The following is a 13,908-nucleotide window of genomic DNA, read 5'->3' on the forward strand; positions in this document are numbered from 1 at the left end:
AAATAGACATAAGCAACAACAAAAAAGTTATAGTGAAGTTAAAAAGGTAGTGAAGTTGGTGTATTAGAGTCTATTATAATCGCTATGGAAAACTGTGAAAAACACCCATTAGTGGTCATGTACTTCCCACTGATGAAACAAAATGGTCATACATTGCATTCACAGAAATACTGGACCTTATGTACTGCATACACGGCAGATGTATTTTCAGTGCATGCATGTGTTTCTGCCTGGTTATGCATTTGATTTGTTTTGTTTTTTTCCTTCTGCCGGTGAGATATAAACAACAAACTAACCTCCGGCAAAGATCTTGATCTCCTGTAAATACTGTACGCTAGGGGCAGCGCTCAGGGCTCTGACTGTGTGGGAGAAATGTGCATGTGAGTCGTTTGCATGTTCTCCCTGTGCTGGGTTTGCTCGGATTTACACTCACAGTTCAGATTAATAGTTCTTTTCTTATATATGAATGTACAAGTCTAACTATGTGTTAGCCCTGCACAGGCAACTAGTCCTGTGTGTTTGTGTGCTTCTGGCTTTTTACATGTTGGGATAAGCTCCTGCCCCCCATGAGCCTGAACAGGAAAATATCCTTTATATGGAATAATCCAAACTTCCTGTGGGGTTTCATCGGTTATCTGGGGTTCAATCGCCAGATCCACATGGTGAGCTGTCCTTCAGCAAGACACTGACACTAAACCCCAAGTTGTTCCTGATGGCAGGCCGGTTTCTTACATTGTGTGTGGGTGTTAATAGGAGCCACATTACAAAATGTTTTGGAATATTATTCCTACATAAGTGCAGTCCTTCTTATATTAATACATAAATGTTGTGGCATATTTAAATGGGTATTAATTATCTCATGAACTATTACACATTTGCATTTTCATTACCGTGAAGAAAATTACATTTATGATTTAAATATATCACATTCTAAATCTGGGTTGGCGTTAGTAGCACTGCACTGTACAGTACCGTTGTGAGAAAATGATTGATGCCCAAGCTGTAGAAGTAGAATGGAAGGAGGATTATGATGATCTGTGATGCCATGTTCAACTGCTACACTGCAGTGCCCTGCTACGCCTGCTGTGCCTTGTAATGCCGCACAGCGTCCTGCTATGCCATGAACTACTACAAAGAACTGCTACAAACTACTAATTTTTTCTATTTTTGTTATTGCCACTCTTCATTCTAACCCCACCGCCCGTCAGACACCGCCTACCAGAGCCTGGGTCTGACCGAGGTTTCTGCCTAAAAGGAAGTTTTTCCTCCCACTGTCGCACTGTTGCTTGCTCTGGAGAACTACTGAACTGTTGGGTCCTTGTAAATTCTGGAGTGTGGTCTATCTGTACAGTGTCTTGAACTCTTGTTATGAATTGATACTATAAATAAAATTGAATTGAATTGAATTGAATTATGTCACTGTTGGTTTGACCTAAGATTCCAAGACACCTGAGAAACCACCATCGTAATAGATCACCATCCACCGGCCTTTTAAACAACGGGACAAAAAGAGAGCTACTTACAAATGATTTGAACAAGGGACTACAAGGTTAAGCCTTGAATCAACATCAAAGGTCACTATGTATCATTTATTTATTTATTCATTTATTTATTACAGTGACAGTGCATTTTAATCTACATTTCTGTCAATATGCCAGAGTTAGCCAAAAGGCTATTTTTCATCTGCCGTCCCTGGACAGATGGTAAAGGTCACCTTGTGTTGTCTTCCCGTTAACCATGAACCTGCTCTTCCAGGTCAAAATTGAATTTTTTTGTGCTTTTACGATGTTTTTGTCATTTTTTTTAATTTATTTGTCACTTTTTCCAGATTTTGGCGCTTTAAAAAAAAAAAACCTTAGCTGGTTTAATAACAGGTTTTTCACTTATTCCTGAAATTCATTGTAAACAAACCTCATTTGCATCAAATTATACATAGGTTTTAGTTAAAAAGGCAGAAATCATGAATTATTATGACTAATAGTTAAGATCAGAGCATGTTGAGTGGATCACAGATGGGTAGATGTCAAAGTTTAGTCCGGATAATGAGACAAAAAAAAAAAGAATTCAAATTCTATAATATTAAATAAAACACCCAAAATATTCAATGAAAGTAATCTTTAATTTTATCTGAAGAATGTAGTATGGAATCATCCATGTTTTTTTGGGCAATTTGGTTGAAAGAAATTTATATTTCAGATATAAAACACTTTGAAACGGGTCAGTTTGACCCGAGGACAACACAAGGGTTAAAAGAAAGCAAAATTACATACAGTATATACATAAAAAAATAACACTTAAAATACATTCGGTAAAAAGTACTATTCAGCTAAAATGTACAATAAAAACATAGCTGACCAACAATCAGACACACATCAGACAAAGACATGAACACATGCACACAGCGGACAGTGGACTATTGCTCATTAACTTGAGCTATGAATACAATGACATGTTGTGAAAGTATATAATATGTATTCTCCTAAAAAATAGGTTCTTATAAAAGATAAACAGTAGCCCCCTTTGGAATTTCCCCCACTGAGTTAAACACTCAAATCCTTACATTGCATTATATTCTTTTTAGCACTCAATTCCAAAACAAGATGGAAAAGGTGAGAGTATAAGACATAAGAAAGGTAAAATAAGGACAGGAGCCTTTAAACCATTCTCAGCTCTCAGATGATTTCTGCCTGATGCGAGGTGAAGTGGATTCATTGGTAAATCCCGGCAGGAGTGTTACTGACAGGAGATTAGTGCGTCTGACATGAAGGTGCGCCTCTGCGCGTCTGTATCTCCTTTAATCACATAGCAGTGTCCTTACTGAAAGAAAATATTCTTTCTTTTTTTCCAAACAGGCTGAGTGACAGAGAGAGAAAGATCTGGCTATCATGGATACAACAATCTTCTCCAATAATAATAAAAAACTGTGAGGAAAAAGTAGCTTCTAGCTTTTAAATATGTTGCATTTCAAGGATTATTTAGTTTGGTGGGTATTTTCATTAAAACTGTATCTGTTGATACTAAGTTTGGGATGAAGGAAATTGCTGTATGAAGGAGAACATGTGTTTGGGGGGGGGGGGGGGGGGGGGGGGACACATCAAAAAGTCTTCATCATGCAATCTGCATTATAATTTTATGATACAATATATAACAGTGTAAAACATCAATGTGATGCTTTCTCCTGTAATCTCTTATTGTACCACAGTGTTATGTGAGATGTATGTAATACACAGCAGCCACAATACAAAGCCTTAAGCAGGTTTACAGGGGTGTGTGGGCTGGATGCTGTGTATGGCTCTTCTGAGACCTGTCACAATGGGAATCTGATTACTAAACCACTGCAGGAATACATTAATGATCTCCTGAGTCTGGCTTGCTGTACAGCGTCAGAGCTGCCCACACACGACTGCCAACAGGCTGTCTCTCTTTGTTTGTACAGCAACATGTAATGGTTATCCTTGATGGCTGTTTGTTGATTGATTAGCAATAATGTGGTTATAGTCATTCAGCAGTGTTAATCATAGCGATCAATATGTGCATGCAGAAGAGTGTGGGGTATTTATAATATTTTAATGAGGAGGATATGAAACAAGTCAGTGCTTGCAGTGATATTTCCTTTGAAAATACTCTTACTCTTAAAACTGATTTTGTGTGATTTGTGTCTAGATGGCTGTGCTCGCTCTATATTTTCTTGTTGCACAGGTCTAGGAGAAGGGTTATCTGCATGGACTGCTGTGTTGTTTGCTGAGACGGTAACGTATTATTTTACTAGTGGGGCTTCCTTTCATTCCATGGCTTAGAGTTGTCTGTCCTTTTGTGCTTTGTTGATTACAATCTCCCTGCTGCGAGTCAAAAAGACAGCAGAGCAAAACTAAGGAATCATTGCAGCAATAAACTTGCCTTACTCACTTCCAATTCATTTTTTATATTTCTTAAATAGTTTGAGACTTAATCTGCAACCACTTTCTAACAAGGCAACACGTTATGTGGCTACAATATCCAATAGTGTTTTCAGCAATCAAGTTTGACAAGGTTTCCTAGAAATAACACATCGTGTAATTTAGTTTGTACGCCCAATTATCCAATTTGTTTTTTAAATAATAGCAGAAAAAAGCAGTAAACCCTAAATCAGAACTTTTTAAATGTAAGGGTATACTGATATATCTTCTTTGCAGCAAAACATTGTACAATGTTATAATAGCTTTTTATATTGTAAATTAATTTGTTTTATTATCTTGTGCATCGTGGCCATAGAAACAAGACTTAGCAATACACATGCTAAATATCTCGGCTTGTGACAAACTATGAACAGTTTTTTGGTGAAGAATGTCCAAATATTTACACCTACATTTTAAGTTTACATGTTTTAGCTTTACTTTTACCCCCTTAAATATCCAGCTTGAACCTGATCCTCTGTAGACAGTGAAACCAAATTAAACTGGGCAGCTGTTAACTTTAAAGTGTCCTCTTATTGAGGTCCATTTCACGACCTCTATATCACTTTCCCCTCAACTGGGTTTTTGTGTCAACTGCAGCACTTTTTTTTACAACTGCGAAAAGACATGTGACATCTCCTCAACCAGATCATATGTGGCATTCAGGGTCATGGTCGTCACACCACTGGCTTAGTTTGTGTTTCTTTAAACTGAGGATAACTTAGTCATGCTTATTTTTAAGAAACTTTTAAAGGGACTAAAAATAAAATATGTACCGTATATCGCTAAAATATTTTTGGTTATTTCCTATCACACAGCAACACGATTATTTCCATTAGCAAGCACTGTGTCTCAGAAATCCATGTTGGATAATACACAGTGACATAATGGCCATTCTCCCTTTACTTCATGCTAACCTTGCTGGTTTTTGCTTTGGCACTACAGGAGAGATTATGTCTGCCTCCCCAGCCGCTTTAAATGTGAGGTTACATCAAGGAAGATATTTTTAGTACCCAGTCCTCACAGCCTTTATCTTAGTCAGCACTTACTTTTGAAAATGTACGGTAGTACATGGTGTACAGGGTGCTAGTTAAGGTAATCTAAGGCTGAATTTAAACCGCACCTTGGATGTGTGCATATCTAAGACCTCACTAACTAGACCCAAATCTGGTACGATTTAGCAATAATCACCTATGAAAGATAAAAGAAAACCATTTGCACACCAACTGGTAAATAAACTGAATGTCAATCATGCAAGTTCAAGTGGTATGTTATACTTTTGTCAATTGTAATAGTTTAGTCATAAAACCATATTATATATATGCTTTAAAATATGTACACAATACAAAAAAATGGATTCCAAAAAGTATACCACTTAAGAGTATGGGTTATGTATATGCAAATATAATAGAATTTAAAAACAAATAAATTAAATACAAATACCAAATGTTATATATAAATTTGACCCAGGATATAATCATGAAAACAACAAAAATGTTTGAACTTGCTGTAATAGACTTAAATGAAAGTTGTTTGCTCTTTTTTCCATTTCCTTCAATTTAAAGTATATATTCGTGTGGCTGCAACTTTATTAAATATATTTATCTAATCTCTTCCTTTGTCTATGCAACATCTTAAAACTTTACTTAGCAACACAAATACCCAAGCAGCAATCAACTTCCAACGCCACAGACACGTTCCAGCGTATATCTTCTCCCAACGGAAGGGGAGATGATGTGTTGAGGATCACTAAAACGCCTTATTGTTTGGACTTGTGATTGGCAGGAAAGTCTCCCGAGACAGCTGCAGAAGAGCTAGTGTGTCTTTGGCTGGACAGGCTTTCTGGCATGTGAGCGTTCCAACGATGAGTCAGCTGACTAAGGTCTTCCCTCACGCAAGACCACCACACTGTACTGTGAAGTACGTCACTCTTGTCTGACTGCAGTGATGGAGGGTCACCTTAAATGTCTAATACATGTGATGAGTATGTTTCATGTACATTTTCTAAACTTTCCTGCAGTCCCTCAATCAAAAAAGTAAAGGTGAGGACATTTGTTGCATTAACACCCATAAAATAAGATCACAGGCTTATGATCAAATGGCAGGACTTCCATTTATACATGTACTCTGGCAAACTTTCTAAAGCTGACTTAAAGGAACACTCATACATTCTGGGAATTATGCTTGTTTCGAACTCACAGTGGCAAAGTTCAAAGCTGAGTCTTGTGACGTAGGCCTTCGAAGAGCCACATGGCTTTTGTTCAGATTTATGATAACTTTTTAAAATGCTGCATGCATTCACTAGACCCAGCTGTTGGTAGAAAAATAGCATGTATACATGACATACATACATACATAACTTTTTATAGTAACATATTATCTTCTGATGTGTTAAATGCATACAAACAAAAAAGGACTGTTATGAAGCTTTTGGAAGTGGAAGTGGTGACTGAGGGTATTTGTTTCGCTTGCTTCCAGGCCTTCAGGTATCCCTTTAGAGTACAGACAGCGAAAAGATGGAATTGATATGGATACACTCATTACAATCTGGGTAAGATTGCAAACATGCTTTCCCTAAAAGAGCACATGTAGTCCGAGAGCTCATTTCCTCACTACCATGACATAGATACTGACAGGATTGCAGAAAAAACAGGCTCACCACCTGTTCCTCTGTAAAATGTCCACTGGCTGCTGTACAAGATAAAGAGTTCAGTTTGGCATCCATATATTCTTTGTCACTTTTTTTTGATGCATTGCTTTTAGAAGAAATACTTTTTATTCGTACGTGTTTTGCACCACAGTTCCTCACTTTAAATGCCATGTGCACTGTGCCCCAAATGATGCCTGATTCATGTCAGAGTTTTTACCACAAAGGGATATTGGACCATAAATGATCAGATGTCCACCCCAGATCAACATGATTTTGCTATGACGACTGCCCAAGGTTGTGAATACCCAGTAACCCACATCCACTGATATGTTTCAATTTTAATTGTATTACATTGATGCAGGTTTATGGAGGAAATGCAGATACTTTAGGTGAAGGACCTGTTTATGGTCCAGCAGACAGCCTGTCAACCGTTTTATCTTCACAGACCTAAATAAGCCCTTGACCTCCTAAAAATTTAGGATTTTACAGCCAAATGGCTTAAGGAGCTCTAGACGGGCGGGTGTGACAGGATCAGGAAACTGCCAGCCAAGTGTTTGCCAGCTCAGTGTAGATTCTGGGAGGGTTATGTTCAAGACCTTGCAGAGGAGAAAACTTTAACCATCTCAGCAGGTCCTTTGGGCAAGTCTCAGCTCCTCATATCTGGATAATTAGACAGATCTAATTATCTGTCTTTATTCCTCAAGACCTCAGGCTCATCTCTTGCTGGATTAACTCTGAAGGCCTCTCCTACAGGAGCACAGCAGCTGCTTCACCTGGTGTGTATCTATCCATCTATCTATCTATCTATCTATCTATCTATCTATCTATCTATCTATCTATCTATCTATCTATATAGCTATTTATCCATATAAATAGATAGATAGTTATATGGATAAATAGCTATATGGATGGATTTAGAACTATCCATCTATCTATCTATCAATCTATCTATCTATCTATCTATCTCTGTATCACAATTTAGAACCATCTATCTATCTATCTATCTATCTATTACAATTTAAAACTACAGTATCTATCTATGTACGATTTTTATTCCAGCAGGGGTAATTCTCAAAATCAAGGATAGAAAAGTCAAATATGTTTATTAGAGTACCAGACCTTACATCATGAGGAATATTCTTTAGAAATAAATGGAGATAAATAGTAAAAATGGGACCAAATTCCAGGAACTGAGACAAAAAAGGTCAAGTCAAAAAATACTTATTAATGTGACTTTAAAAAAGCTTTACGTAATCAGTGGTGGAGGAAGTACTCTTATAATTTCCTTAAGTAAAAGTAGCAATACTCCATTAAGGTGCTTTATTGTAATTTTGTAATAGGTGGAGGTGGAGATAATTTTAACTGTTTGATATACAGTTTGGTAGTTTGGTAGTATATTTTATAACTGGTCATTTGTTTTGTTTGTAAAATCTTTATCTGAAAGGTAACTGTAGCTGTTGAATAAATGTAGTGAAGTAAAAATATAAATCTGAATTTTTTTTTTTTAAGTATTACAGGAAGTATTTGTTTCTCTATTACATTAGAGAAATTACATGATCTGAGGAAAAAAAAAAGTTTGAGAGAAAAAGTTATCACACTGATAGCAAAAAAGCAATTTATGAGAGAAAAGAAAATACTGAGAGAAAAGGTTTGCATACCAATAACAAAAACAATCTCTCTCAAAATATTTTTTAAACTCTCAAATACATATTTTTTGCTATCAGTGTGAAAAAACTTCTCTCAAAAAACATTTTCCTTCTCGCTCTCAAAAAAAAAGTCTTTGTTCTCAATTCAATTTTTTGCTCAGGATTTTTCTCTCGATGTGAAAATAGTGTCATGGACGAGGCCACGTTCCCATTGGCCAGTTGGGTGAGCACCGTCCTGTCTTGGGAGTCCATCTGAATCATTACACCATTGTCACCATCATAGATAGATAACTAGCAGCCAGCCCACTTCTAAATAAATACATTTTAATTAGCTAAACACTTTTTAACAGTCAAACTGAAACACTGGCGGTGAGCTCCAGGTCCTGCAGCCCCAGAAGCAGATCTGTCTGTCTATCTGTCTATCTGTCTGTCTGTACCATCTATCTAGCCATCCATCTATCTAGCTGTCTATCTGTCTATCTGTCTGAGTCAGCTAATGAGTCAAAATGTGAGTCATAGAAGCCATGTACTGACAAAAAAAACAGCAGCGACTACATGGAATTTGCATCTGACCTATCTTCCTGACCTACATGAGATGAATCACCATTCCATCTGAGGCATTTCCGCAGGACACATTAAGTGTATAAATATAGGCAATCTGCAGCATAGGTAACATGACAAAAGGGTGAGAGTATTGCAGGTGACAGCTGACAGGTGCCTTTTCAGACAGTAACATATCTGGACCCCTATGAAGAGAATCTGAAGACTTATGCTTCTGTCACCACTAATGGTGCATTCCGAGTCTCTACATTAACCAGCACATGACTGGTACCTCAATCTATTGAGCCATGACACATGGTAGCCTGTCCCTGTCTAAATTCCCACCAATGATACAGTTACTTATATGACATTGAAGAATCTCAAGCACATGTCGACAATTCTTTCGGCATGACAGTTGTGAAAAAGGAAGCTGGAACTAGGGTGTGTGAGTCTTGGGTTTCAGGGATGGTGGGATGAATCACTTGGGGGTTGGTGGTGTTGCTACGGCGAGGAGGTTTTAGTCCTCACAGCGGTAAAGTACAATGCCATTCCAAGTGGAAAGCTCTGACAGGCAGTAGTTTACGGACAGACGGTGGGGAACAGAGGGGCGTGTAGTGATAAAGCCCAGGAGGCCAGAGACCTGACTGACACCTCGGTGCTGCTGTGAGGCAGAAGCACAAAATTTGACTGCAGACCCCGAGTAAAATACTGAGGAGATAAAACATGGGAGTGTGCGATGAACAAGGGTAAGACACGCCATCCTGATAAAGAGCCTGTAGTGAATTTAAGAGAAGCAAAGTAGACTTTGAGGCACATTTTCCATCATGTAAAGTATGTTATCATTGTTTGTGTAATTGCTGCAATATAAATACTTGGAAAAAACTGTGCGGGGATTATGACTGTACATCCCATATTTCTATAGTAATCAATGAATTTCAAGTTGATAGCTAATTCGAAGATAGTACTTTATACAGTATATGTATAATGTATCCCTGTATTTTGCACTATTTTTTTTACTAGCATGGTTTTGTTTTTCTACAAATTTAATGTTGGAGGGAGCCTGGCATCTAAGATTTTCCTTGTTAACACTGCTTTTCTTACATGACAAAGAAGAATAAAGAACTTGATACTTTTTAATACTTTTTTCAAAAACATTGTATAATCGTACAAATGGTATATCGCTGACTTTTCTTAATGATACCATTTGCTGAATAGTTCCGTCAAGAGTAAGTTGTGATGTCATAATGACCGCACATCATTTCTTCATGTCTACTTCATCACCGTGTGTTTTAGGGCAGCCCTGGAGGAACCAGAGTCCTGCCACATGCTGATCAAAGAGAGCAAAGGAGGCTCACACCGCCGTCGCCAACACATGCCAACCCCCCTCGCCCCTCGCAGCCATCTCAGCAAACTTCCCCCCAAAGATGCCTTCAATGACATGATGTTTGTGGGTCAGTTGCTGCATTTGGTGGTGTACATCTCTGACAAGTAGAGTTTCTGATTTGAACGACTTACACCTCTTACTTTTAATTGCAGTTTAAGCTGTTCTAGTTCTGAATGGAGCACAGAAAAATAGCACATGACAGTATCATTTGAGCTGATTAGGAGGAATATTCTTTAGAAATAATGAAATTTTTAACTGCGATGGAGTTTGAAAGAAGTGGGCATATACCAGGCAGTAGTAGTCTAACCAAAGATGGTATTGAGTTGCATTATGGAAAATGTACCTGTACCAGTTCTTACAGTAGGGATTTTTCAGCCTCTGTTGCATCAGTTTTGACCATTTATTATTTTATTTTTTAATGTGTATCTTAGAAGTTTCCCAACTTTGGGGAAGTTTATTGCTAAATTGTTGGAGCATCCCTTTCAAACAGCTTTGATTAACTACCAAGTACTGTGGCCACACTGTTGTTACTGTACAGTAATTGCTCCAGTCTGTTAAAGAGGCACAAACCAAAGAGGATCTTTTATTAATATTTAATGATAAGCCAATATATAATTCTCAAACAACTGCAGTCTCCTGTCTGCAAAGTTCTTCATCTTTATCTACATCACAGTTACTGTAATAATGAAAGTTGGGTAACACTCTATTTGAAGGTGTGTGCGTAAGAGTGACATGACGTCATTATTATGACATGACGCCTGTCATGAACATGAAGGAGCCCTTTTGAATATTCATTATTATTCATTAAGTGTCATTGGGTAAATTCATGACACAATCATATAAGCATTCAATGATGAAATCAAACTTCATGACAGGTTCAAATTGTTTCACTTTACTTGAGGTTAAGGAAAAGTATTCATGACACAATTATAATGCTCTCATGACAGCCAATGTAAAAACCTGTGACATTTCAACGTAATGTTAACACATAAAGCTAAATAGCTTATTAAACTTTGATAATCTGGCCTGTCATGACATGTTCATGACTGGTTATGTTGTTTAGGTTAATGTCAAGTTGTCATAAAACAGAGATTGTTGTCTTCATTAATGCCAAGTTGTCATGACAAAGACATCTTGGTCAATGCTAATTTTGCATTAAAAGTGTCATAATGACAGTCATGAATACTCATGACATGTCATTGAATAATAATGATGGTGTCATGTCAGACTTATGCATACCCAATTACTGTACAGTAACAACAGTGTGACCGCAGTGCTCGGTGGTTAATCAAAACTGTTTTAAAGAGGTGCTACAACAGTTTAGCAACAAACTTCCCCAAAGTTGGCCAACAGATGTCATGTCATAATAATGACATTATCATGTCAGTCTTATGAACCCCCCTTCAAATAAAGTGTTAACAGTACAGTACCCTCTATGCAAAGGCTGACAACATGAAACCAAGCACAGAGAGCTGCTATGCCAAGACATGATTACATACCGTATCAATAAATTCTGCCTATAGTATTAAAGTGGTAGCACAAAGAGGCACCGAATGTAAGATGTCAATCAAATGCTATGGCCTTAGCAATCAGCAGATTACCGATAACGTTACATTTTTAAAGAATGGTGATCATCCCTCCAACAGAGTTCTTTTCCAAAGAGCACTGATGCTGCTCTGGAGGCTCGTGGGGCAATGCATAAGCATTTGCATTCTTAGAAATTACTCATAATTTTGAGTTAATTTTGGAGATACTTTCTTGGATCCCACCTCTTGCTGATAAGGATCACCATGGAAACCAGACAAAACAGCTCAATACTATTGGATCCATGCATTTTTACTGCATGTAGAGAAATGCCACAAAAAAAGAGAATTTGATTTTAAAAAAGAAGCCAGAAGAGGAAGTTCTTTAAAAAACAAAGTGTAAATGGTCCATTCTCATTAAGCACTTTTCCTAGTCTTAACAACTATTCAAAGTGCTTTTCCATAGTACAGAACCAATTCACACACTGCTGCCGTACAAGGTGTAACCTGCGTATCAGATCAACACTCTCGCACATTTACACACCGATGGCGCAGTGTCTTGCCCAAGGACCCTTTGACATGGTACTGCAGGGCCAGGGATCAAACCACCAACCATCCAATTGGCAGACGACCGCCTTAACACTGAGCCACAGTTTCTCTCTGTTGCAGCTTGACATTAGTGTCACATATTTGCAATTTAAATATTCTGTTTCGGGTAATTATTTTCTCGGAAAAAACATTCTTGTGCACAAAAGAGTGATTTCTTTTTCTTTTATGGCAGCACCATAAATACACACCTGGGTCACCAGCAGACAGGAAACAGAATGATATGTTTTGCATTGATTGTAATACTGTAAAATGGGTGCCCTGTTTTGTGTTGGCAGTTGGGGGATGGACCCAGACCAACCCGTCCTGTTTAGTAGAACAGTTCTGTCCTGAGTACAACGAGTGGAGAACAGCAGCACGCATGGTCAACAGTCGTGGCAATGTGGCTGTGGGGACACTGGATGGCAAGATCTACACAGTGGGAGGGGAAGATAACATCCGATGCTACAGCAGTGTGGAGAGGTGAGAGACAGTACAGTTTATAAATGTCTTTTACTAATAATTTGTGCATAGCGGTTTTAATTTGGCAATCACTTTTTATCTAAAAATGTCAAACTTCAATTTTCCTCCCATGGTATTATCACTTTAAGTTTCTTAAGGCAAAGGTTTTCTCGCTGTGAGAACGTCATATCATCATTGAACACATTTTATTTTTTTGTCACATGCTCTTTTAAATTTCAAGTTCCAGTGAAATGCAAACATCAAACTTTGACTTTAGCTGTAAATGAAATAGTGTATTTTGTTTTATGATGATTTTCTGGTACAAGGTTATTCAAACTGCCATTTCATTACCTCACATCGGTTATCACTGCAGGAGAAAGTGAAAGTAAGTTGTAGCTTGCCTGACGGTTTGAGATAGAAGCCATATCTTACTGTGATAAGTGAAAGCTGTCTAGCTCTGCTTTAAAGACAGTAACATGGTATTGTGCATTTCTAACCATAACCCAAACCCTGTCCAACTCTAATCCTTGACAAAAGTCTAACCATCAATATCCCATGTGGGTAGTACCTTACCCCTCCCTTATGTTTACTCCTACTCTTCTAATTTTTTAAAATGCACAATTGCAAAAACTATCATAGACTTGCTGAATATTATTAAATGAAACAAAATGAATTGTTCACTTTGTTTTATTTAATAATATTCGGCACAGCCACTCGGGGGACTGACGTTGTGATTTTGGTGTTTGAGGGCCCATCCCCACTCATGAAGATAAAGGAGATGGCCGAAATGACTCAGCTTCCATTCATTGCCCTCTGTATAAATATAACTCATAGCCTGAGGTTTGCTATTTAACTAGGATAAAAAGCTGATCTTAAAAGCAATTCTTTAGAACTCTATATTTGTGTACTCTATAACTAGATTAGGTGGGAGACAGAAAGATCTCTATTCATTTGTTGTTGTTGTTTACATCACTGAACAGCAGAGGTCAGCATTAAGGCAGACATAGATAGACCTTTAGACATTAAAAACCACAAGCCATCTTTTTTTGTGAGCAGAGACAACCCCAAATCCTCACTCTGCGGGATTTCCCTAATTTTTTCATATTGCCAGGGCATTAAGTCCTCATAGGTAATGCAAGCCAAAAATATTACTCTCTTTTACATAGACACACACACACACACACAC

General features: G+C 37.7%; 1 protein-coding gene across 2 annotated transcripts in view; it reads left to right on the top strand.

Moving 5' to 3' along the window:
* Window positions 1-7,108: 7,108 nt before the first annotated feature.
* LOC116689141 (kelch-like protein 20) overlaps window positions 7,109-13,908 on the top strand; it is a 17,363-nt gene continuing 10,563 nt past the window's right edge. Inside the window, exons 1-3 of one of the 2 annotated variants that reach the window (XM_032515549.1) lie at window positions 7,109-7,358; window positions 10,062-10,219; window positions 12,560-12,743. In XM_032515549.1, the coding sequence (XP_032371440.1) occupies window positions 10,093-10,219; window positions 12,560-12,743 (311 nt within the window). In that variant the 5' untranslated portion in view covers window positions 7,109-7,358; window positions 10,062-10,092. Of the gene's footprint in view, window positions 7,359-9,247; window positions 9,515-10,061; window positions 10,220-12,559; window positions 12,744-13,908 lie in introns of those variants that run through there. The other variant, XM_032515548.1, reaches the window with a different exon arrangement.

This window comes from Etheostoma spectabile, chromosome 5 (assembly GCF_008692095.1).
Source record: "Etheostoma spectabile isolate EspeVRDwgs_2016 chromosome 5, UIUC_Espe_1.0, whole genome shotgun sequence".
NCBI lineage: Eukaryota > Metazoa > Chordata > Actinopteri > Perciformes > Percidae > Etheostoma > Etheostoma spectabile.